The following is a 27,107-nucleotide window of genomic DNA, read 5'->3' as shown; positions in this document are numbered from 1 at the left end:
TTTCTTCTCATCTTTCCTTTAGAATAATTGTTGACCTTCTGGTCTTTTATAGATGTTTGTTTTATTGTATTTTAGATGAAGGTTTACGGAGGAAACTAGTTTCTCATTAAACAGTTAATACACAAATTGTTTTGTGACATTGGTTGACAACCCCACAACATGCCAACACTCTCCCCTTCTCAACCTTGGGTTCGGCATTACCAGCTTGCCTGTCTCCTCTTGGATTCCCATCTTTGCCCCTGAGCTGGTGTGCCCCTTTAGTCTCGCTTTGTTTTATGGGCCTGTCTAACCTTTGGCTGAAGGGTGAACCTCGGGAGTGACTTCATTACTGAGCCAGAAGGGTGTCCAAGGGCCATACTCTTGGGGTTTCTCTAGTCTCTGTCAGACAAGTAAGTCTGGTATTTTTTCATGAGTTAGAATTTTTTTCTAGCTCTGTCCGGGACCCTCTATTGTGATCCCTGTCAGAGCAGTTGGTGGTCGTGCCTGGGAAACATCTACTGGACTCAGTCTGGTAGAGGTAGATGTGGTCCATTAATCCTTTGGACTAATCTTTCCCTTGTATCTTCAGTTTTCTTCATTCTTCCTTGCTCCCAAAGGGGTGAGATCAGTGGAGTATCTTAGACGGCCGCTCGAAAACTTTAAAGACTTCAGGTGCTACTCACCAAAGTAGAACGTAGAACGTTTTCTTTATAAACTATGTTATGCCAATTGAGCTAGATGTTCCCTGAGACCATGGTCCCCACAGCCCTCAGCCCAGTAATTTGTTCCCTCAGAGAGCTTAAAACAGATCTTCTGGCTTCCTACTGTAGGGTTCTGTCCAGGGTTTGAACCAGAACAAACTGTTTTGTTCCTATCCAAGCCCCTGCTGAGAATTTGCATTTCTATCCCAGAGATACTGAATCAGAATCTACATTTTAACAAGACCCCCAGGTGATTCTTATGTATAATAAATTTTGGGAACCACTGCTCTACTAGTGGTTCTCAGAATCAGTCCCTAACCAGCCATATTAGCATCCCCTGGGAACTTGTTAGAATTGCAAATTCCCAGCAGGGATTCCAACTGGAACTAACCAGTTTGAAACCCTGGTTCTGTCCACCATTCCACAGCTGAAATATCTGCTCCGGACTTACTTGCCCTTTAATGTTATGTAAATTTGCCCTTATTTTGAAACAGTTGTCCTGCAACAGATTCTTGATCACAATGGCCTTCACTTGCTACATGTGCAGCTTTTAAATCATTGAAAAGGCTTCAAACCTTTTTTTGCACTAAAACCCGCTGCCACTGAGTCAATTCTGACTCTTAGCGACCCAATAGGATAAAGTGGAACTGCCCTATGGGGTTTCCAGGGAACAACTGGTAGATTCGAAATGCTGACCTTTTGGTTAGCAGCTGAGCACTTAACCACTGTGCCACCAGGACTCCTTTTCTTGCACTAAAGTAAGGCTCATTAAGAACCGTATGCACCTATCCCAACTTACCTACAAATTCGACTTAGGGACATTCTTAGGAATAGATCTCATTCATACCCCAGGGACTGCCTGTACTTGCATTTAGGATCAAAAGTTTACTCAGAAGAGTCTATTAGGAACTAGGTTTTTGTAACAAATGAATAATACCTCATGGATGGTTTTCAAATGCATCAAATAGTAGATACCCCACAATTTGACTCCACAACCGATTGTCACCTCACGCACAGCCACCACTTGTTTGTCAGTGGAAGCTTGGGTGTTGCTATGATGCTGAACAAGTTTCAGTGGAGATTCTAGACTAAGACAGACTAGGAAGAAAGGCCTGGCAATCTACTTCTGAAAATCAGCTAATGAGAACCCTGTTGATCACAAATGTCTGAACCCACTTACACAATTTATCCATTACCCCTACTAATGTTAGGTTGTTTGAGCTTTTTCGCATTTACAGTGTTGCAGTTAACGTCCTTTTATATGTCTTCATATGAACATGTACAAGAGTTTCTCTAGGGTATGCTCCTAGAAGTGGACTTTCTGGGGTGAAGGTAGGTGTCTTTTTAGTTTTACTAGATACTGCAAAGTGGCCATACCAATTTGCACTTGAACTGGCAGTGAATGAGAGTTCCTGTTTCCACACATCCTCACCATCACTTGATATCATCAGACTTTGTCATCTTTGCCAGTCTGCTGGTTGGACCATGGTATGTTGTAATTGTTTTGACTTGTCATTTCCCTGATAACTAGTGACGCGAAACGCCTTCTCTTATAGTCGTTAAACCAATACATTTTAAACACCTAATTACTAAGGGTGCTCAAAATTATTAATTCAAGCAATTGTATTCCTTTCAAGTTTCAACAGAACCAAAGGTGTACATTCCAGTTCAGTGTTGGGCAAGTACTTCTGTGTATTTACTCCTCACAGGCAAGCCAGAGTTGACAGTTATGCAGATAAAAGGAGAAAGGGCTAAAACTGAAGTGGGAAAGATTTAGGGTAGATATAAATAAGAAGGTTGGCCGTCTCTTCCTTAAAGCTAGTTAAAACCAAACCCGTTACCATCAAGTTGATTCTGACTCATGGTGACTCCATGTGTGTCAGAGTAGAACTAAGCTCCATAGAGTTTTCTTGGCTGTAATCTTTACAGAAGCAGATCACCAAGCCTTTGTGCTGCGGCACTGCTGGGTCGGTTTGAACTGTCCACCTTTTGGTTCATAGATAAGTGCAAACTGCTTGTGCCATCCAGGGACCTCATAGCTAACTAAACCAAAAAAAACCCAAACCCGTTGCTATCAAGTCAATTCTGACTCATAGCATTATATAAATATAGTAGAATTAAATCTGTTGTTCATTACTCCTAATACATTAATGTAGTAATTTTCACTTTGTAAAACACCTTAAATGCTGGGAAATGTTGCAAGAAGCAGTGTTGAACACTCTAGCACAATCCATAACTGACTCCCTTGAGCTTTCCCCCTTTTCTCCCAGGTTTGTAATACTGTTCACAGACGACTTGGGCCGTATTTCCCAGTGGAGCTCCATCATGGCTGGGAGTCTTGCAGGCATGGTGTCCACCATTGTGACATACCCTACAGACCTCATCAAAACCCGGTTGATTGTACAGAACATGCTGGAACCATCTTATAAAGGCATCCTCCATGCTTTGGCTACTATTTATCAACAGGAAGGGTTCCTGGCCCTTTATCGAGGGGTTTCCCTCACTGTTTTAGGTAAGATGAAACTTCTCACCTTGTCCAAGAAAAGGCTATGTTCTTTGATATATATGAATGTATTATATACCTTTGTGACCAGTTAAATTGATTTACTGAGGTCAAGGTTGTATGGATTCAATCTACATAGAGCCAATTAGCTTCATTCTATTCCATAACCATATACCTCACTCCTAACTTTGGCTAGTCACAGCCCAGAGAGGGGAGTAGGGCAGAAACTGGAGATGCCTTAGTACAAACTGGAAGGAGCATGAGCCTAAACACTCCCTATCTGATTACAGGAAGAAGTCTTTAGTGTGTGTGTATGTCCCTTTGCTGGGGCTATACATACACATAGGTCACCAGGGATCCTCTAACTGCCAAATCAAGTAGACATTCAATCCTTTATCTGACCTTTGTTGCAGGATTTGATTAGACTGATCACCCCTTATGGAAACTTCTAGGACCCTACCACCTCTTGGGTGTCTTCCCACCTCTCTGGCAGCTTTCTCATCTGACTCCTGTGGTCCTCTAGTTCATCTAATGCTGCCAGCCCCCTACATATTGCCCTGAGCTCCTTCCTTAGCTTCCTTCTCACCCTCTACCGTAGCTTCCTTCTCACCCTGTATACCCTTCCTAGGTGGCCTCATCTAAGCTCATGGCTCAAACAAGCATCAGTATATTCTGATGACTCCCAATCTCTGTCTCTGTAACAACAACGACTAACATTTATTGGGTGCTTACTATGTGCTGGAAACCCTGGTGGTGCAGTGGTTAAGAGCTACTATGGCTGCTGACCAAAAGGTCGGCAGTCCAGATCCACCAGGCGCTCCTTGGAAACTCTATGGGGCAGTTCTACTCTATCCTATAGGGTCATTATGAGTTGGAATTGACTCAACGGCAGCACATCTAGTTTTTGGTTTACTATGTGCCAGGTACTTTGCTAAATGCTCCATATACAATCCCATTTAAGCCTCATTTTACAGATGAAGAAATAGATGCTTAGGGAAGCTAAGTGACTTGCCCAAGGTCACAGAGATAGAGAGTGGAAGAACCTAGCAATATGACTCCACAGCCCTCTGTCTTAACCACTGACTTATACCAGTTTCCAATAGCAGCATGAATATCTATCTGCTCTTGGACACCTTCATTGCCAGTTGCTGTGGAGCTGGTTCAGATTTATGGCAACCCCATGTCTGTGTCAAAACACAACTGTGTTCCATAGGATTTTCAATGGCTGATTTTTTGGAAGTAGATCACCAGGCCTTTCTTCCAAGGTGCCTCTGGATGGAGGCAAACCTCCAACCTTTTGGTTAGTAGCCAAACACATTAACCATTTGCACCACCCAGGTTCAAATTCCAGACCAAACCTGATATCCTTGTTTGTCTCAAACCTGCTCTTCCTCCTGTATTCCCTAGTGAATGATACTCCCTTCCTTTCACCCAGTGGCTCAAGCCAGAAGAAACCCAGGAATCACTTCAGTTTTTGCTCCCACTCCATTCTCAATTCACACAGTCAAGTCCTGTCAATTTGACCTCTTAGCTCTCAAGTCTATCCCCGCTTCTCCATCCCCATCCCCTCTGCCTTAGGCAACGCTCTCATCATCTTTCCCCCAGACTCTGGTGAGGGGCTACTACCTGGCCCCTGCCAACCTGTCCTACCTCATTTCCTGCCATGTCTCCACAGGCACTCATGCTCCAGCCATACAGAAATACTTGCATTTCCTGGAAATAACACTCCCTTGCATAACTCCACACCTTTGTACATACTGATCCCTCTGCCAGAAATGCCTTTCCATTCTCTTGGTGTCTAATGAACTCCTACTCATTCCTCAAGACCCAGTTCAAAAGGTCTCTTCTGTGATGTCCTTCCTGATTCCCCAGGCAATATTAATCACTCTTCTCCTCCTGTACCTAAAGCACTTTATATAGCCCCCTATTATGGCACATATGAGGTGTCTTAGTCATCTACTGCTGCTATAACAGAAATTCCACAAGCAGATGGCTTTAACAAAGAGAAGTTTATTCACTCACAGCCCAGTAAGCTAGAAGTCTGAATTCAGGGTGTCAGCTCCAGGGGAAGGTTTTCTCTCTCTGTCGGCTGTGGAGGAAGGTCCTTGTCATCAGCCTTCCCTTGGTCTGGGAGCTTCTCAGCACAGGAACCCCAGGTCCAAAGGATGCGCTCTGCTCCCTGCACTGTTTTTTTGGTGGTGTAAGGTCCCCCACTCTCTGCTCCCCTTTGCTTTTATCTCTTGAGAGATAAAAGTTGGTGCAGGCCACACCTCAGGGAAACTCCCTTTACATTGGCTCAGGGATGTGACCTTAGTAAGGGTATTATAATCCAACCCTCATCCTCTTTAATATAATCTAATCTTGCCTCATTAACCACAGGCAGAGATTAGGATTTACAACACATAGGAAAATTACAATCGCAAAATGGAGGACAACCACACAATACTGGGAATCATGGCCTAACCAAGTTGACACATATTTTGTGGGGGACACAATTCAATCCATGATATCAGGGGTGCTATATTTGTTTTCCCTGGCTGTCTTCTCACTAGATAATGAACGTTTCCAGGACAGCAATTAACCTACTTCTCTTTGTATTCCCAAACCCAAACAAACCCATTGCCGTTGAGTTGATTCCGACTCATAGCGACCCTATAGAACAGAGTAGAACTGCCCCATAGAGTTTCCAAGGAGCAGCTGGTGGATTCAAACTGCCAACCTTTTGGTTCACAGCCATAGCACTTAACCACTACGCCACCAGGGTTTCCTTTGTATTCCCAGCACATAGCAAAAGCTCCACAAATGTTTTCTGAATGAAGGTAAATTGGGGGGTAGGGGGAGTTGGAGAGTCATTTTTAATAAACATTTATTAAATAAGTATTACTTTTTTCCAAAGCTAGGCAGCCCACTTGTGTCATCCCTTCTTTTAAATCTCATTTTGAAGGAGAAATTCAGTCTCTATATAAACTTAAGATGGCTCCCAGAGTTTCTAGAAGTTTCTGAAAGTGCTACCTACTGCACTACTTGATTCACCATCTTTCCCTAGAAAGGTGATAATGCCACATAGTGTAAGGTCCGCTGAGCCCTAATATAACTATGTCATTACCAAAGGTGAGGTCAGTTCAGCTCCCTCACTGCTGAGAACCTCTAACTATCCATTTTTCCCAAAATCCTTTCTTCCCAAACAGAGACCACTCCTGCCTAACCTCCAAAACTTGATTAGGTACTGTCCACTAAGTTTTGGGTTTTTTGTGTATGTGGGAGTGATTTTTTTTCAACATTTTATTTATTTATTTTATTAGTTTCAAACATACAGAAAAGTTAAAAGAATTGTAAGCACCCACATACCCACCAATTGGATCGTACAGTTAATATTTTGCTATATTTGCTTTGTCAACTATCTATCCATCTGTTCTCTCCTCTAGCCAATCACTGTTGTTGTTAGCTGCCATTGAGTCACCCCCGACTCATGGTGAACCCATGCAGAATGGAATGAAACCCTGCCCAGTCCTGTGCCATCCCCATGATGCATTGTGGATCAGACCTTTGTGATCCATCGGGTTGTCATTGGCTGATTTTTGGGAGTAGATTGCCAGGCCTTTCTTCTTAGTCTGCTTTAGTCCAGAAGCTCTGCTGAAACCCGTTCAGCATCGTAGCAACACACAAGCTTCCACTGACAGACGGCTGGTGGCTGCGCACAAGGTGCATTGGCCAGGAATCGAACCTGGGTCTCCCACGTGAAAGGCGAGAATTCTACCTGAACCACCAATGGCCCAGCCATTCAGTAGTCCATTTTATTTGTTTAATGATTTCAGGGTAAACTGCAAACATCAGTACACTTTACCCCTAAACCCTTCAGCATGTGTATCATCAACTAGATTGTAATATTTGTGTATGATTATTTTTAAGTAAAATTTACAGTACAACGCACAAATCTTTAGTGAGACATTTGACGCATTCTAACAAATGACACAAATCCCTATCATAATATAGAGCATTATCATCATGCAAGAAAGTTCCCTCGTGTTCCTTCGGTTGGAATGATTTTTTTTTGTACTTCAAATGAAGGTTTGCAGAACAAACTAGTTTCTCATCAAACAGTACACACATTGTTGTATGACATTGGCTAACAACCCCACAAAATGTCAACACACTCCCTTCTCAACCCTGGGTTCCCTATTACCAGCTTTCCTGTTCCCTCCTGCCTTCCAGTCCCTGCCCCAGGGCTGGTTGGAGTGATTTTTAATAAGCTCAAGGCCCCACCTGTTTACTTTCCCTGGATTCCCCACAGAATTTAGGGTCTCCAAAAAAAAAAAAATTTTTTTTTTTTTAGACATAGGCAGCGTCTTCCTGGCCTTGTTTTGCAGGTGCTCTTCCATTCTCTGCTGGCTCCCTTCTTGTTTACATGAACCTAGAGAAAATCTGGAATGGACCCCGAGATCGGTTCTCTCTCCTCCAGAACTTTGCCAATGTCTGTCTGGCTGCTGCAGTGACGCAGACCCTCTCCTTTCCCTTTGACACGGTGAAGAGGAAGATGCAGGTGAGGAGTTGGGGAGGGGGGACGTGAAGCTTTTGTGGGTGGGTAGCAAGTACAAAGGACCCCAACCCTGAGTGATGCCGGGTTTCCAAGGAGATCGGGACTGCTTATACAAATACCACGCAAACTGCCACCCCCTACTTGCTGCTGCTAACCTCAAGCCTATTGGCTCTAGCCCAAGCCAAGCCACGCCCCCTCCCCATGCTGTTTTCCGTCTTTTATCAACCCTCCAGGTGAGAGGCACTTTTCCTTCCTCTAATGTAATATGGCCCCCACCACCCATTACATTACATGTGGTTCTCCTTCCTCTAAAACCAACAGGAAGTAGAATGAGCCTGCTCACTTTCGCTCCCCTTGCTACCTCAACAGCTGCACCTTACCTCAGTGAAACAGACTGGAGAGATGGAAAATAATCTGGGAACTAGAGATATCAGGAAGGAGCCCTAGTGGTGCAAGGGGTAAGCACTTGGCTGCTAACCGAAAGGTCAGCAGTTTGAACTCATCCAGCAGCTCCACAGGAGAAAAGACCTGGTGATCTGCTCCCATAAAGATTAAAAAAAAACCACTGCCATCAAGTCAATTCTAACTCATACTGACCCTGTAGGACAGAGTAGAACATCCCCCATAGGGTTTCCAAGGCTGTAAATCTTCACAGAAGCAGACTGTCACATCTTTCTCCCATGGAGTGGCTGGTGGGCTTGAACCACCCCGACCTTTCTATTAGCCACCAGGGCTCCTTATAAAGATTACAGTCCAGGAAACCCTATGGGGCAGTTCTCTGTCATATAGGGTCACTATGAGTCAGAATTGACTCAATGGCATAAGACAACAACAACATAAATATCAGTGGTTCAATAGTCCCTGATTCCTTGACTGAGGAAGTAACTGTCATTTCAAATGGGTCACTGTTACAGTGGGATTGGGCATGCATTTCCCTAATCATTACCTGGAAAAACTCCCGTTTTCTCTATAGACCATGGAGACAAAAGCCTGGTATCAGGGGCTCCAAAGTGAATAATTGGCTTAGCCTAGAATAAGACAATTTTGAGAAAAGAAAAATCAGATTGACTCAAATAAGGTTGGGGGGTTACAGCCCCATCTGTATAGTAGGGGCAGGGTTAGAGTCTAAACAGGGCTGCAACCTTGCTTTGTCCCTTAACCCTGCTAACTCTCCCTTCGCCTCCCTTAAAACTGGGCTTCCCCAGGCTTACTTGCCTCCTTGGCCTCTTCTAGGGGAAGTCTTGATTTATACAATTGATAAATTGTTTTATACACTCGATAAATCTTGATTTATACAATCGATAAATGCCACATCTTTCTCCCGCAGAGCAGCTGGTGGGTTCCAACTGCTGACCTTTCAATTAGAACCTGAGTGCTTAACCGCTGCGCCATCAGGACTCCTAGAGCCTGCTTAAAAAAAATTTTTTTTTTGCATGCTTATTTATAAAAACCATTCTTTCTCATTTTAAAAGTAATGCACATTAATTGTAGAAAATTTGGGAAATAAAAAAGTGCAAAAAAGAAAATACCCATAAAGCTAACACCCATGGATTATAATGATCAATAGTTTTTCTTTTATGTATCTATATATATGTATTAATATAAATATATACAGTAAAACCTGAGAAAGCTGGAACCTATGTAAGGCAGAAACCCCATCGGAGAAGGAAAGCTCAAATATTTTCCACTAATAGAGAGCAGTGAAAAAGTGGTAAGACTGCACCATCAAAGGCGAAAAACTTGTGAGACCCAGCAAAACAAGGCAGTCCATTTGAGTTCCAGTTCTCACAGGTTTCACTGTGTATAATACATGTATATGTAAGGTTATTTTTTACAAAATTTTGTTCATACTATATATAAAAATTAAGGAGCCCTGGTGACACAGTGTTTAAGGTGCTTGGTTGCAAATCAGGATGTTGGAGGTTTGAAACCACTGGTGGCTCCACAGGAGAAAGGTATGGCAGTCTGCTTCCGTAGAGATTTACAGACTTGGAAACCCTAGGGGGTCGGTCAGAGTCAGAATCGACTTGATGGCAGTGGAAATATATAAAAATTAGTATCTTGCTTTCAGTTTCCCTCTTTTTGAATATTTAGGCTGTTTCTAATTATTTAGTATAATTACATTACAAAGAACACTCTTCTATTTTTTCACATCTGTGATGATACCCTATTCCCAGAAATTGACTTGGGTCAGAAGATAGGAATAATTCCAAGGCTCTTAATACAAGTTGTACTCCAGAAAGGTGGTAACAGTTTACATTCCCACTGGCAGTAAGTGAGACTGGTTTAACTCCTATACTCCCATCAACATTAATTATTGTCACTATTTAAAATCACTGTGAACCTAATAGCTGAAAAATGGTATCATATTGTTTTAATTTTAATTTCATTGAGTATAAGTGGAGTTGCATATTTTCCATATATCAGTTGCCAATTTAGCTTTTTTTATTGATTAGTAAGAAGTCTATATATTAAGAATATTAACACTTTCCCATTGATATAGACAGGTAGGTAGTTAGATACCATCGTGCCAACTCCGACTCATGAGCTTATGTACAACAGAACGAAATGTTGTCTGGTCCTTTGTCATCCTCATAATTGCCGGCATGTTAGAGTCCATCATTGTGGCTATTGTGCCAATCCATCTCATTGAGGGTCTCTTTCGCCCTTACTGGCCCTCTACTTCACCAAACATGATGTCTTCCTTAACAGTGTATCCCTCCTGATGATGTGTCCAAAGCGAGCAAGTCAGACAATATTCTGTTGTGATCCACAAGATTTTGATAGGTTAATTTCCTGAAGTAGATCACCAGGCTTTTCTTCCTTTGTCATACATTGCACATATTTTGCACAGTTTAACATTGGCTTCTAATGCTGTTTATGTGTTGTTGTTGTACATATTTTTTAAATCTTTGTGCAATTATATCTATTACTTTTTCTTTGTTTCCAGACTTTGCTTTTCTGCCTAAAAAGCCTTCATATCCCACAATCATATGAATATTTACTTATGTGTTCTTTTAATGCTTCTCTGTTGTAATTTTTACATTTAACAGTTTAATACATTTAGAATTTATCTGAGTTAGGATGTCAGATAATGATCTAGCTATTAAAAAAGTGGTTTACCAGTTATTCAGGCACCAGTTTTTGAATAATCTTTCTTTTCCCCACTACTTTCTGATCCAACTTTTACCACACACTAAATGTTCAGATATTCTAGGGTTTATCTCTGAGCTGTGTGTTCTGTTCTGTTGATCTGTCAGTCTGTTCTTAAGTCAGTACCACACTATTTCAATTATTATAGTTTTATAATACATTTTAATATCTGACAGGGCATGCACCTCCTCATTGGTCTTCTTTACAACATTTCCTTGATTATTTTCTTGGTTATCCTCATCTTCACTGATTATTCTTCTCATTTCCTTGATTATTGAACATTTCCTTGGTTATCCTCATCCTCATTGATTATTCTTCTCATTTCCTTGATTATTGAACATTTCCTTGGTTATCCTCATTCGTCCTGATTAACTTTACAATTAGCTTCTGATTTTGATTAGAATTCTGTCAAACCTATAAAATTGTAATAATTTTGTATAAAATATTCAATCTTTTATTCAGGAATATATTATATCCCTGCTTTAGTTTCAGTCTTCATGCATTAGGTTCAACAAGAGGAAAATGCCAATATTTGGCCTTCTTGACATACATAAATGACAATTTCCTATGGTTCAGCCCTTGGAAAAGTTGTTTTCCTCGTATAATAATTATACTCTTTCTCAGAAAGATAACTTCTTTAAAAAAAGGGGGGGTGGAGTGGGAAGGAAGTATGGTATACTACAAGGATATTATTCATTTTATTTAAAATCCTGGCCCCCCAAATCTCACTTACTGTCAGGAATGAGAATAGGTTCTCACTGGTTGCTCATCAGAAAATGCATGAAACAAAGGATATCAGTGATCCATGCTTCGAGGATCACTTTTTGAAATAGTGGAGCCAGGGGCATCTCTCTAGCACTTTCCACCACCTCTTAGAACATCGCTCGAGGTGTGGTGAGCTCAGCTTCCTTCCTGCCCATAGCCAAAAACCAAATCCATTGCTGTTGAGTTGATTCCAACTCATAGCAGCCCTATAGGACGGAATGGAACTGCCCCACAGGGTTTCCAAGCTGTAATCTTCACGGAAGCAGACTGCCACATCTTTCTCCCCCAAAGTAGCTGGAGGGTTTGAACCACTGACCTTTCGGTGAGGAACCAAGAGCTTAACCACTGCACCACCAGAGCTCCTCCTGCGCATAACCAGCCCACCAAAACCAAACCCACTGCGTTTGAGTAGATTCTGACTCATAGTGATCCCATAAGGTTTCCAAGGCTGTAAACCTCTACAGAAGCATGCTGCCACATCTTTCTCCCCTAAAGTAGCTGGTGGATTCAAACCACCGACCTTTCAGTTAGCAGCCAAGTGCTTAGCCACTGCACCACCAGAGCTCCTTCTGCCCATAGCAAAAAAACCAGGGCTTTGAGCTGTGGGGGAAGGGGAGTCACATGCAAAACCGTTTCAGGTGAAGCTCAGTGACATCTAAACATGGGGGTGGGGATTTCAGTCTTCCCAATAAACTTTAAGCTTTCCTTTCTCCACCTGGGAGCTAGAACAGTGGCCTCCTCTGGGACAATCTAGCCAGCGCTACATTCTCCACTAGAATATATCCTTACCACAGTGATCTCCTACAAACTGGAGTAGGGTACACTGTTGCTGTTCGTTGCTGTTGAGTTGATTCTGACTCATAGCGACCACATGCGACAGAGTAGAGCGGCTGCATAGGGTTTCCTAAGCTATAATCTTTATGGCAGCAGATTTCCAGGTCTTTCTCCAACAGAGCCACTGCGTGGGCTTGAACGGCCAACCTTTCAGTGCTTAACCATTGTGCCACCAGGGCTCCTAAGATACACTAGAAGTGGATACTTAGGGGTAATATTGGTAACATTTTCTCGTGTACGGGGAGCCTTCTAGATAATGCACACACAGAGCTTTGAGAAAACTTTCAAATAAATGCAAAGTCATAATGTTAAAAAAAAAAAAAAAACTCCGAAGAGGTTAATTGTGCTGTTTCCACAAAATATGATCAGCATCTAAGTATGAATAGTATCATAAGTGCCATCCAATCATAAAGGAAGTGAATTCCTAGGGTTTTGGTTAAAGTTTTCTTTTTTCAGGGGTTAATAAACATAATAATACCTTGTCCATCCTATATTTTGAAAAACTCCACCCCCAAGACAGAACCACAGGGCTGCCCTTAAATGCAAACATGGTATTGCTTTCTCTAACCATTAGATGGCGCTGTAGTCAGTAGCGCATACGTCAGCACTATGTGGGTATTCGAGCTTTGCAGTTCAGGGATCTCTCAGTCCAGTTAACAACCTCATGATCCCTGCTCAAAATACATCCATTTGGAGGATAAGGGGCCTAGAAACAACAAACTAACCCTAAATTCTGTTTCGTTTTCTGCAAAGCACACAATGCAAAATTCTCTGAGAGAGCTTTAAGGATAGTCTCCCCCCATGGGAGCAGGGTTTGCCAACAGAATTTGTAATGAGGGACCTTTGCAGAGCAACCAGGCTGCTCTGACGTAAGCACACTTAATGATAACATTTGCATTCCGTTGGCTTCCTTGTTGTACCGCCCTTCCGGAAGCAAATCAACATCAGGTGTCTTGGATAACCAGCTAGACAGGGAATGTTCTCAAGCCCCACCCTGACTGGCCACTTTGTCTGAATGCCTCACTCTCCTAATGTACTTTTATCCCCCCTGCGTGCGCGCGCGCACACACACACACACTGTGCCCATTTAATGCCACCTCAGGTTGGAACTGCTTTCAACACTAATGGCAATAATCACAAGTCTTGTTTAACCAGCTGCGCCCTTCCATCACCATACTTAGTTATTTTATTCCTTTTTCTTGCCTTGGCTTCTGGTTGGCTCCTAGAGAATGGGGAGGTAACATATGCATGTGCATGTTTTGGTAGAATGGTTTCTGGTGGGAAGGGGGTAGGGAAGTCAGCCCTGTGCACAAATGGAAGGAGTCACCCAAGCCCACCCTGCCTAAAATTGCCCTCTCCACTCTTCAGTGCATTTTAGCTCAAGCTCTTCCAGGTAGGTCCTGGCCTTTTTATCTTTGTATCTTCAACACCTGGCCCAGTGCTGGCAGCACTTAGTGTATTAAGAGGACTTAAGACCCAGACCAAAACCCATGGCCATCGAGTTAATTCCGACTCATAGTGACCCTATGAGTTCTACTGTGTTTTCATAGGACAGAGTAGAACTGCCCCATAGGGTTTCCAAGGCTGTAATCTTTACCGAAACAAACTGCCACATCTTTCCCTTGCAGAGTGGCTGGTGGTTTCGATCCACTGACCTTTCAGTTAGCAGCAGAGTGCTTAACCACTGTTCCACCAGGCCTTCTAGAAGACATAGAAACCCGTTGCTGTTGAGTCAATTCCAGCTCGTAGTGACCCTAGAGGAGGGGTAAATATTGAGAGAGATTGATTTATCTAATTAATCTGTGGGCCCCTCATAAGGACGAGGGAGTCCTGAGAAAATGGTACCCTGGACAGGTGCATGTGGAGGAAAAAAGGAGACAATTTGGGAGACATTGCCAGACAGTCCAGGGAGCAGCCTAGAACGTGAGCGCCTGGGAGCCAGGCAGGCCTCCAAAAGGCTCAGGGAGGAGGCACGCCTCACAACTCTGCCTGATACTCTCTCCTGCTGTCCGTATTAGGCATCTCCATTTCCTCAAACATAAAACCAAGCTATCCGCCTGTTGCTTTATACCCCGGTGGACTTTGACCCATTCAAGGCTCGTCAGATAAGCAGGATTGGGCCAGGTCAGCATTTGAATTGAGAGCACAGATGATGAAGGACCAAAGGTGGTATCCCAGTGACACAGCTGACCAAGCAGAATATATATATGGTCAGTGAATGAACCGAGGCCCAAGCCTGCAGAGACAGAGATGCCAGATTGGACTGAAATGCTTAACACCTTGTGCTGCCTTTGCTGAACTGGACACGGGCACTTTGTTCATGAGCCCTCAGAGAGCTCATCCCCTATCATGCTTTCTCATGCTCAGCTCTGCATCTCCAGTTCTGACCATTCCCCAGAGCCCTGGTCCTACTTTTCCCACTGCCTGCTGGACATTGCCATTTGACTGTCATCTCTAAATTGTTATATATCAGACTGACTTACCCTGTTCCTAAAACTTTCTTTCTAGTTTTCCATTTTAATACCATCACTCCCTCAGTCACCCAGGCTAGAAATCTAGAAGTTGTCTTTGACTCTTCCTCTTCCCTCTCATCCAGGCAGCACTGAGCTCAGTTGGTTCTTCTTCACACCCCCCACCCTAGCCCCTGGTCCTTCCTTTTTTCACTGCCCCTACCCTAGTCTAGAACCTAGCTCATACCTAAGCTATTTCAGTAATCCTTTAATTGGTCTACAGGATTAATTTAAAAAATGAGCATAAGCATCGAGCACTAATATGTGCTAAGTGCTTTAAAATGTTCACTATCTCATTTAATCCCTACAAGGAAGGTACTGTTATTATCAACCCCATTTTACAGATGAGAACAATGAGGCACTGAAAGATTCTTTAACCTGCCCAAGTTTACCCATCCAGTAACTGAGCTAGGATTTAAGCCCAGGTAGCCTGTTTCCAAAGGAGCTCTGGTAGCACAATGGTTAAGCACTTGGCTGGTAACCGAAAGGTTGGTGATTCAAACCCACAGGCTGCTTTGTGGAAGAAAGACCTGGCAATCTGCTTCCATAAAGATTACAGTCATGAAAACTCTATGGGGCAGTTCTAATATATAACACATGGAGTCAGCCATGAGTCAGAATCGACTCTACAGCACCCAACAAGAACAGCCTATCTCCAGGGTCAAGACTCATTTCAACCCCTTCCAGCCCAGCACAGAGACTTCTGTCGAACTAATTTTCTTACAATCTGGCTGTGTTGTGTTCTTTTTTATTGCCCCTAGAGCATAAAGCCTGAGCCGCTTGGCCAGGCATGCAAACCTCACCAAGTTTACCACCCCCATTTCACAGACGCCCTCTATATCAGAAGTTACAAAACCAAATGCCTGCATCCATGGGACTAATAGCCCATGGAACCACAACCTCTTCAAACCTGAGACGAGAAGAACTAGATGGTGCCCGACTACCACTACGGACTGTTCTGACCAGGGACACAATAGAAGGTCCTGAGTAGAACGGGAGAAAAATGTAGAACGAAACTCAAAATTCCTAAAAAAGGCCAGACCTACTGGACTGATAGAGTCTAGAGAAACCCATGAGACTATCACGCTCGGATATCCTTTGAACTTGGAATTGAAGCTATTTCTGTAGGTCACCTTTCGGCCAAATAATAGATTGGCTTATAAAATAAACAATATCACCCATGAGTAATGTGCTCCCTTAAACAGTTAACTAGATGAGACCAAATGGTCAACAGTTACCCAAAAGCAAAGATGATAAGACAAGGAGGGGAAGGGAAGCTATATCAATGGAAACAGAACAAACAGAATGGAAATAATGAGAATGCTGGCACATTGTAAAAATTGTAACCAATGGCACAGAACAATTTATTTACAAATTGTTAAAGGGGAACTTAATTTGCTGTGTAAACTTTCACCTAAAACAAAAAAAAATTTTTTTTAATGCCTGCAGCAAAATGAGAAGGCAGAGGGGGACAGGAGCTGGCTGAATGGACACGGGGAATACAGGGTGGACAGAAGGAGTGTGCTGTCTCATTAGGGGGAGAGCAGCTGGGAGTACATAGCAAGGTGTGTATAACTTTTTGTATGAGAGACTGACTTGATTTGTAATCTTTCGCTTAAAGCACAGTAAAAAAAAATGCCTGCAGTAAAAAAAAAAATGTGTATAACTTTTTGTATGAGAGACTGACTTGATTTGTAATCTTTCACTTAAAGCACAATAAAAAAAAATGCCTGCAGTAGTGACGCGAAAAAGAGAAGGGAAATCTAGATAACAGACATACACCTCCAAAGAATATGCTTTCAAATATATTCTGAGCCATCACGGCTTTAGAAAGCATTCTGGATAGCTGACCCTACAAGTACTCTCCAAATGTGATCAGCATCTACATATGGATAGCAGAAAAAAATTGAGGGAGCCAGTGGAGGCTGTGGCCAGTTCCTTCGCCAATGGATGGGTGCCATGTAGAAATGCAGGCCCAGTTTTCAAGAGAAGCCTAAAATCCAGATTTTCCTGTAACATTTCCCAGTTGCTCAATGTTGGCAAATAAAAAAGTGCTAAATACTGGCTGGGCCAAACAAAAGATGCTTTTTTGTGACATCTGTGCTATTCAGCCTTCTAATTAAATCCACACTATCTGATTAGTTCCACCTCCCCAACTCCCCTAAGGATAAGTGTATTTCGCATTCGCAGTTGCCAGTTACCTCTGCCTAGAACACAGAGCCTCATCTCCTTAAAAGTTCAACCGAGATTTGCCTCAGTGATGGATCTCTCTTCTGACCTACTCTAACACATATCTGTTGCTTTTGTTTGATGAAGAAAAAAAAAAAAGGCGGCTTTTCCCACCCCCAAGACAGCTGTGCTTTCTTAATGGATAAACACAGATGTTTTGCCTTTGTAGAGCCACAACAGGGGTGCTCCGGACCACTTCAGAGGAGAGTCTAGGGCAGGAGAAGCTGAGTTCACCAACAATGTGCTCTATCGATAATTGCAGATACTATCTTTGCTCTATCCTCCACCACTCCCACCCAAAGGGCACAGTTATTTTCTTTCAAGAGCTTTGTGGGTGAATCTGCCACCTCCACCACCACCGCCAGTTGCCATCAAGTCAGTTCTGACTCACGGCAACCCCACGTGTGTCAAAGTAGAACTGTGCTCCATAGGGCATTCAGTGGGTGATTTTTGGGAAGTAGATCACCAGGCCTTTCTTCTGAGGTGCCGCTGGGTGGATTCAAACCTCCAGCCTTTTACTTGGTAGCCAAGCGTGTTAACTGTTTGCACTACCAGGGACTCCACTTTTAAATGATACCGTTAGCCTGTTTATTTTCTGATCCAGCCAATTTATTTTCCATGTCTCTTCTCCACATGCCTTGTCTTTACCCATCTCGGCACCATTGCTTTGCTGTTTCCTCACTATCAAAACCACCTCCTAGAGTCTTCTCTGTCCTTCCCACGCAGAGTCCTCTTCGCCTTCTGAATGCCCATAGCTCACTCTTGCTGTCACTCTCTTATGGCCCGTGTCACTTGTATTAGAATTATTTATATCCATTATTTCCTCTAGATCGCAAGCTCTTTGCTTATGGGAAGTGGGGTCTTATACATTTGTATATCCCTACAGCACCTTGATACTTGTTAAAAAATGAATGAAGCTCTGGGCTGGCTTTTAAGAGCTCACTGTTTGTGGGTACAGAATTGAACCTAAACTGCCACTGGGTGAACCCTGAGCCTGTGTGGCTATACCTACTCACGCTGAAGACAGGAAACCCAGGCTTGCCCCCTCTTCAGCCTGCTTCCCTAAGGGACCCTCTGCTTCTCCCCTATCGAAAATTGCCTATGCTCATCTCTCTGGTGATGCACGGTCTTCCATCTCCTACCGTAGCAGTCAGGCTCTGTGTAGCTCAACACAAACACCTGTTCACATTTCAAAATAGGCAAACATGCTAAAAGGACAGATCGGAAGGACACCATTTCGATCTACACTTTCCTCTTCATTCCAATCTCCTACCACTTTGCTTGGTGCCTGGTAATGCTTCACAAATCATGTTGTTGTTAATTGCCGTCGAGTCAGTTACAACTCATGGTGACCGCATGTGTACAGAGCAGAACTGCTCCACATGGTTGTTGTTGTTTTTGTTTTAAATAGAATTTTAATGTGTTTTCTGTGAAGGTTTACACAGCAGTTTAGGCTCCCGCTCAACAGTTTCTACACAAGTTATTCAGTGACATTGGTTACAGTCTTCACAATACATGAACATTCTCATTATTTCCGTTCTAGTTGTTCTGTTTCCATTAATCTAGTTTCCCTGCCCCATTACATGCTCATCTTTGTTTTTTTTTTAATTAATTTTTATTAAGCTTCAAGTGAACATTTACCATTCCAATCAGTCTGTCACATGTAAGTTTACATACATCTTACTCCCTTCTCCCACTTGCTCTCCCCCTATTGAGTCAGCCCTTTCAGTCTCTCGTTTCGTGCCAATTTTGCCGTCTTCCCTCTTTCTCTATCTTCCCATCCCCCCTCCAGTCAAGAGTTGCCAACACACTCTCCAGTGTCCACCTGATTTAATTAGCTCACTCTTCATCAGCATCTCTCTCCCCACCGCTGACCAGTCCCTTTCATGCCTGATGAGTTGTCTTCAGGGATGGTTCCTGTCCTGTGCCATCAGAAGGTCTGGGGAGCATTGTCTCCGGGATTCCTCTAGTCGCAGTCATACCATTAAGTATGGTCTTTTTATGAGAATTTGGGGTCTGTATCCCATTGGTCTCCTGCTCCCTCTGGAGTTGTCTATTGTGCTCCCTGACAGGGCAGACATCGATTGTGGCCGGGCACCAACTAGTTCTTCTGGTCTCAGGATAATGTAGGTCTCTGGTTCATGTGGCCCTTTCTGTCTCTTGGGTTCTTAGTTGTCGTGTGACCTTGGTGTTCTTCCTTTGCCTTTGCTCCAGGTGGGTTGAGACCAATTGATGCATCTTAGATGGCCGCTTGTTGGCATTTAGGACCCCAGACGCCACATTTCAAAGTGGGATGCAGAATGTTTTCATAATAGGATTGTTTTGCCCATTGACTTAGAAATCCCCTCAAACCATGTTCCCCAGACCCCCGCCCTTGCTCCGCTGACCTTTGAAGCTTTCATTTTATCCCGGAAACCTCTTTGCTTTTAGTCCACTCCAATTAGACTGACCTTCCTTGTATTGAGTGTTGTCTTTCCCTTCACCCAAAGCAGTTCTTATCTACTGATTGATCAATAAAAAACCCTCTCCCTCCCTCCCTCCCTCCCCCCTTTGTAACCACAAAAGTATGTGTTCTTCTCCGTTTTTTCTGTTTCTCAAGATCTTATAATAGAGGTCTTATACAATATTTGTCCTTTTGCCTCAGACTCATTTCACTCAGCATAATGCCTTCCAGATTCCTCCATGTTATGAAATGTTTCAGAGATTCGTCACTGTTCTTTATCGATGCGTAGTATTCCATTGTGTGAATATATACCACAATTTATTTACCCATTCATCCATTGATGGACACCTTGGTTGCTTCCAGCTTTTTGCTATTGTAAACAGAGCTGCAATAAACATGGGTGTGCATATATCTGTTTGTGTGAAGGCTCTTGTATCTCTAGGGTATATTCCGAGGAGTGGGATTTCTGGGTTGTATGGTATTTCTATTTCTAACGGTTTAAGATAACGCCAGATGGATTTCCAAAGTGGTTGTACCATTTTACAATCCCACCAGCAGTGTATGAGAGTTCCAGTCTCTCCGCAGCCTCTCCAACATTTATTATTTTGTGTTTTTTGGATTCATGCCAGTCTAGTTGGTGTGAGATGGAATCTCATCGTACTTTTAATTTGCATTTCTCTAATGGCTAATGATCGGGAGCATTTTCTCATGTGTCTGTTGGCTGCCTGAATATCTTCTTTAGTGAAATGTGTGTTCATATCCTTTGCCCACTTCTTGATTGGGTTGTTTGTCTTTTTGTGGTTGAGTTTTGACAGAATCATGTAGATTTTAGAGATCAGGCGCTGGTCTGAGATGTCATAGCTGAATATTCTTTCCCAGTCTGTAGGTGGTCTTTTTACTCTTTTGGTGAAGTCTTTAGATGAGCATAGGTGTTTGATTTTTAGGAGCTCCCAGTTATCTGGTTTCTCTTCATCATTTTTGGTAATGTTTTGTATTCTGTTTATGCCTTGTATTAGGGCTCCTAACGTTGTCCCTATTTTTAATTCCATGATCTTTATCGTTTTAGTCTTTATGTTTAGGTCTTTGATCCACTTGGAGTTAGTTTTTGTGCATGGTGTGAGGTATGGGTCCTGTTTCATTCTTTTGCAAATGGATATCCAGTTATGCCAGCACCATTTGTTAAAAAGGCTATCATTTCCCCAATTAACTGACACTGGTCCTTTGTCAAATATCAGCTGCTCATACATGGATGGATTTATATCTGGGTTCTCAATTCTGTTCCATTGGTCTGTGTGCCTGTTGTTGTACCAGTACCAGGCTGTTTTGACTACTGTAGCTGTATAATAGGTTCTGAAATCAGGTAGAGTGAGGCCTCCCACTTTCTTCTTCTTTTTCAGTAATGCTTTACTTATCCTCATCTTTGTTTTAAAGTAATTCTTGACCATTTGGTCTCGTATAGGTGGTTTTTTAAAAGAAGCACAGTACTTTATCAGTAATATTAATTATTTTTTGAGCCAATCTGTTATTTAGCTACAAGGTGACCTCAGGGGTTAGTTTCTATTCAAGGTTTGATGAGTATCTCAGAGCAATAGTCTTGGGAGTCCTCCAGTTTCAACCAGTCTAGTAGGGCTGGGTTTTTTTTGGTTTGGTTTGGTTTGGTTTTTATTGTTGTTGTTGTTAGTTTTAGGAACTTGAGGTTCTGTTCCATATTTTTCTCCTATTCTTTCAGGGTCTATCTATGTGGCCCTGATTAGAATGGTCAGTAGTGGTAGCCAGGCACCACCTAGTTCTTCTGGTCTCAGGGTAGATCCACAGTGTTTTCAAGGCTGTGACGTTTCAGAAACAGATCACCAGGCGTGTCTTCCTACATACCTCTGGGTAGATTCGAACCTCCAACCTTTTGGCTGGTGGTTGAGTGCTTAACTGTTCGTGCCACCCAGGGACAAATCATAGCATCATAGAGTTCATATTCATTAGTTTATTGATTTCAGTAATTGTGACTTTGATCTGAATGAATATATGTAAATATCTGTTCTTCCTTGGTGGGGAGGCTTATGACAAGGTTAAGGATGGGGACAAAATTGATCGGGGGAAATGATGAAAGGGAAAGCTTTTCTTGGGATTAAGAAATTATAATAATATAACTACCATTTATTGGTCACTTAATATTGTGCAAGGCATTTATTATCCCATTGCATTATTCCACTTAAACTCTTTATCAGACCTATAAAATAAGTACTATTATTGTTCCAGAGCCATGGTGGCATAGTGGTTAAGAGCTACAGCTGCTAATAAAAAGGTCAGCAGTTTGAATCCACCAGCCGCTCCTTGGAAACCCTATACGGCAGTTCTACCCTGTCCTATAGCGATGCTATGAGTTGGAATCCACTCGATGGCAACGGGTTTGGTTATTATTATTCCTGTTTTATAGATGAGGAAACAAGGCACAGAGAGATTAACTAACTTGTCCAATAGTCACAGAGGTAGTAAGTGGTGCAGCTGGGATTCAAACCTGGGTCTCTCATTAGGTCCATACTCTATCCATCAGGAGTACAGGAGCTTGTTCCCCAATGTCAGGTAATGAGTTTAAAAAAAATTTTTTTTTTTCAATTTCCTTGCCGCTGATGTGGGAATGGAAGATGAAGGAAAGGAACACCTAACCCCAAGACTGGGAGCTCACAGCTTCGGTACAAGAGGAGCTGAGAAAGGCAGTAGTGCGCAAGCTCAGAAGTGGGCAGGCAAGAGCCGAGCACTCGAATCCCTGCGCCACCAGGGATCCTTTTTTTACACATAGCTGTTGCTTATTTGTCTTTGATGGTTGTGTTCATCTTGAGGCTTTCACAAGCAGTCTAGTTCCATGGTTAGGGTGTGGGCCCTGCCCCCTTATTCCCTCATGAACTTAGACAAGTTCTGTAACCTGTCTGAGCCTCACCTTTCTCATCTGTAAAATGTGGGGATAAAAACAGTGCCTGCCTCATATATCTGCAGAGAACATTAAATTAGGTTAATGCATATACAGAGCCTGGCACGTAATAAATAGTAACACCTAGGTGCTATTTGTATTCTTGAAGCATCTCTTCAGAGTCTGTGGATGGCATTGGAAGGCCTGGTTTGAACCAGGCGTGTTTCTTTGTTCCCTATGATCGCTGTAGACATGCAAAGGAGCTGAGACCACAAAACTTCAAAAGACCCTCTATTTCTATAGAGAATTGTGAGCAGGGATGGTTGGAGAGTTAATGATTTGTGTGGTGAGATTAACAAATATTTACCAAGAGGCCACCATGTGCAAGTGTACCATATGTCTATATATTCCTAGCCTTCAGAAAGCTGTCATCTCCCGCCCCCCCCCCACCACCCCAGTTAAGGTAATACCCTAATAGTTGGCTGCTCACCTCTGGAGGAGCTGCTCACTTGCATCACAATTGCTTTCTCTAGTTGTGCCTAACTTTTGGTTTCCCCTCCCCACCCCAGCTGCAGTTTCCGCACAGGACCTAACTCTTGGCTTTTTTCTCTGTCCAAGTGGAATACTAGTCTGCTGTGTGTTTGCTGGCTTCCCCCGGTGTTATCGCAGGCTTTGTGAGCAGCAAGCTGCTCCTGTGCCCTGCTGTTGAGGCACGAGACATTCACTCTGGCAGGGCAGTTCAGAGTAGCTTTTAAGCATTCTATGATTTTTTTTTATTTTTTATGCTGGGGGTAACTGCCTATATCCACTTGTGTGAACATCCCTGCCGTGGAGTCTACAGTACTTTCCAGGTGGGATTAGCACAGCTATTTGGGTCTTGGCTGCGCCAAGCAAAGCATGGGTCATGTGGCTCACAGGACATCAAAAAGGTCCTTCCGAATGACTTTTTTCATTTGCTTACTTGATTATTGGGGATTTGCCAAAAGGTCCCCGGGTGGTGCAAAAGGGTTGTGCTTGACTGCCCATGTAAAGATTGGCAGTTTGAACCCACCCAACAGCATCATAGAAGAAAGGCCTGGTGATCCGCTTCCGTGAAGATTACAGACAAGAAAACCCTATCGAGCAGTTCTGCTCTGTAACACATGGTCGCCATGAGTTGGAATCAACTCGACGGCAGCAGGTTTTGGATTTGACCAAAAGACTATAGCCTCGTGCCACACCATGCATATATGTCCTTAGATGGTTATGGAATTGGATAGCTTGGTCTTTAGGTTGTATCTTCTACATTTACTGAAGATAAAAGTTGTTTTCAAATAACAAGCAAAAGGTTCTCAGGTCCTGTTTGCTCCACCTGGCAGACCCTTTTCTGCTCTCTATTTCTATCTATCCTTTTCTTTCTTTTGTCCCTCCTTAATGCTCTTTTAAAATTAAGCATTCTGTCTTTTTGAGTAGATAATACATGCACACAATATAAAATCCAAAAGGTGCCAGGAGGATACATTAAAAAGTAAGTCTCCCCAACTCGTGTCCCTTAGCCACCCACTTCTCCCAAGAGGCTACACTGTTGCTAACAGTTTCTTACCAGTGTCTTTTCAAAGGTGGTCTGTGCAGATACACACATAAGCATGCAAATATTTAGGTCCTTCTTGATTTTAGATAAACAGCAGCATACTACATAGAGTTTTCTGTGCCCCTTCCCTCTTTTTTTTACCTGAGTATGTATCTTGAAGATGGCTGCATATCAATCCAGATGGAGCTGCCGCATATTTTTTAATCGTGGCGTAGAATATTCTATAGTATGATGCACTATTTCTTTAATCAGTCCGTTATCGGTGGACGTTTAGGTTATTTCTAAATGTTTGCTGTTACTAACAATGCTGCAGTAAATATCCTTGTAACTACATCATCTCACACATGTACAAATATATCTGTAGGATACATTCCTGTAGGTAGGATTGCTCCGGTCAAAGGGTATGTGCATTTTACATTTTTCTAAATATTATTCAATTCAATACTCATGGAAAGAACGAATAATCTAAAATGCCACCTCTGTTGAAATACTTCACAGAAACAATCAAGTACTTTGCTTTGTAATATTTGTTCTTCATTTTCATCTACTGCATGATTGTTTCTCTTTCCTTCAGTTAGGCATTGAGCACTTCCTCTCTGCAGGTATGTTGATAGGCTTTGGGGATAAAAACAGGAAGGAGCAAGACAGACATGGCCGCTGGCCTTATGGCAGTCTCAGAGATGGGGGGGAAGTACACAGTAAAGAAATAATATACATAAAGAAATAATTACACACTAAATTACTACAAATGGTGTCAAGTGCCATGAAGGAAAAATACAGGGTGGCCAAAAGTGTCCAGTAGGGTCCTGACCTAGTAGTTAGGGATCTAAGAAGACTTCCCTGAGGAAATCTTTATTCTGGTCAAGAAGAAAGATAGTGAAAAAGGATGTTGAAAGGACAGGTAAGGGCCAAATAGTAGAGGATTTTGAATTATGTTAAGAGATCTGAAAGTTTTTCTTTGGAAAACTTGATGAAGTTTTCTGAGCAAAGCAATGAAGCATCTAATTAATTTGGAATGGTACCTAGCTGGAATGTGGAAGACGGATTAGAGAGGGCAGAGACCTGAGGCTAGGAGACTGGTAAAGAAACTATTGCTTCCACTCAAGTGCGAGATGATGCAAGGTACTGGCAGTGGGGAAGTATCTGAAGCAGAGAATACAATGCAGGGGGTAGCAAGAGGTCAGACCAAGAGGTAGGCAGGAGGTCATGGAGAGCCTGGTAACCCTGAGACTAATGGGAACCCACTGAAGAGTTCAAGTCAAAAGAGTAACCTAATCAGATCATTCTGACTGCTCTTTGGGGAATAAGAGCAGGTTAGCTAGCTAGGAGCAGTTGTAGTAGAGGTGAAAGATGATGATGGTGGCTTGGACTAGGATGATGATAGTGGAAAGAGAGAAAAATAGATTTCGGACAACATTTTAAAGTCACTGGGACTTGTCGGTGGTGGATTAGATATTCAAAGGTGAGAGAAGGAGAGAACTTAAGGGTGAATCAGGCTTCTGTCTGAGTAAAAAGGTTGATGTTGGTGCTATTTACTGACATGAGGAAAACTGTAGAGTTGGAGTAGAGTAAAATCAAGAGTTCTGTTTGGGTCATGTAAAATTTGAGATGTTTATTTGACTTCTAAGTGGAGATGTCAAATAGGTAGTTGGTTACACGATCCTGTGGCTCAGAGGAAAGATAAATGCTAGAGATATAAATTTGGAAATCATTAGGCAAACAGAACAGAATGTAGGCCAGTGTGCTTGAAGTTTAGTGTGTGAGGAAGACAGTGACATAAAATGAGGTTGAAAAGGTGGCCAGGGACAGATCATGTAGGGTTTTGTATCTGCAAGTCATATGCTGGAGCCAGCTCCTACTGGCTCAGGAGAGCTGATTGTTAACTTTCAGAAAATTTGCAGGCTGGTGGACCTCACGGCTGGTGGCTTGAAATCAGCCATGGTGGGAGAATTTACACCATGGAAATTGGTAAAAGCTACAACTCAGGTCTTTTTTTTACCCAGAGAACCAGTTGTTAAACATTTACCACTACACTACTGCTCGTAGGCCACAGTAAGATGCTTGAATTTTATTGTAAGCATGATATAAAGCTATTAAAATATTTTAACTAGGAGAGTAAAAAGATCTGATTTCCTTTTTTAAAATACCACCCAGGCCAGAGTCTAAGTTAACGACACTGTCAATGAACTGTATGTGTAAAATTTTTTGAATGGGTGTATGTTTAGTTGTGTATATTTTCACACACAAAAAAATCAGCCTAGCTACTGTAGAGTGGGAAGGTAAGGAGACCACTAAGGAAGCTGCTATGATGGTCCATGTGAGCAATGATGGTGGTGGCTTGGCAGTGGAAGTGAAGTAGAGAAATGTGAAAGATGGTTAAGGTCCTAAGAAACCTGAACCCGTTGCTGTCGAGTCAATTCCGACTCAGTAACGACCCTGTAGGACAGAGTAGAACTGCCCCATAGAGTTTCCAAGGACTGCCTGGTGGATTCCAACTGCTGACCTTTTGGTTAGCAGCTGTAGCTCTTAACCACTATGCTACCAGGGTTTCCAAAGACTGAATGTAAATGACCCTGTGTTTCATCACAAGTTGATTATAGTTGACTTATTATATAGGTAACTCATGCAACTTGGTTAGTGTCCTTTTTGTATTAGTTGTGGCAGGGGGCAACAGATTGCAGAATGATTACCTTGACACGTTAAAAAAAATTTTTTTTTCAGGGCTTTTTACAGTTTTGACCAGGAAGCAGCAGAAGATAAATCAATAATATTGTTTCATAGCAGAATTATAAGAGTAGTTTCCTGCATGAACATAATCTCTTTTCAATATTTCAGTCTTAAGTAGCAGGAGAAAGTTGAAGTCTTAGGATTAAGCAGATTTTTTAAGGGGAAAAAAGGCTTAATATTTGTTTCACAGCAGTATTTACCCACGAAGTGAGAAGGAAAGGAAGCCAAGGCTGAACAGTGCTGGGGTAAATATT

General features: G+C 42.5%; 1 protein-coding gene across 3 annotated transcripts in view; it reads left to right on the top strand.

Moving 5' to 3' along the window:
• The window catches only part of SLC25A43 (solute carrier family 25 member 43), a 46,566-nt gene that overhangs the window by 6,396 nt on the left and 13,063 nt on the right, over nt 1-27,107 (top strand). For 2 of the 3 annotated variants that reach the window (XM_049871716.1, XM_049871717.1), the window contains exons 2-3: nt 2,951-3,192; nt 7,551-7,723. In XM_049871716.1, the coding sequence (XP_049727673.1) occupies nt 2,951-3,192; nt 7,551-7,723 (415 nt within the window). Of the gene's footprint in view, nt 1-69; nt 2,169-2,950; nt 3,193-7,550; nt 7,724-27,107 lie in introns of those variants that run through there. The other variant, XM_049871719.1, reaches the window with a different exon arrangement.

This window comes from Elephas maximus, chromosome X, assembly GCF_024166365.1.
Source record: "Elephas maximus indicus isolate mEleMax1 chromosome X, mEleMax1 primary haplotype, whole genome shotgun sequence".
Classification (NCBI taxonomy): Eukaryota; Metazoa; Chordata; class Mammalia; order Proboscidea; family Elephantidae; genus Elephas; species Elephas maximus.
The sequence above is the reverse complement of the archived record's forward strand: the minus strand, read 5'-3'. Positions and strand labels throughout refer to the sequence as shown.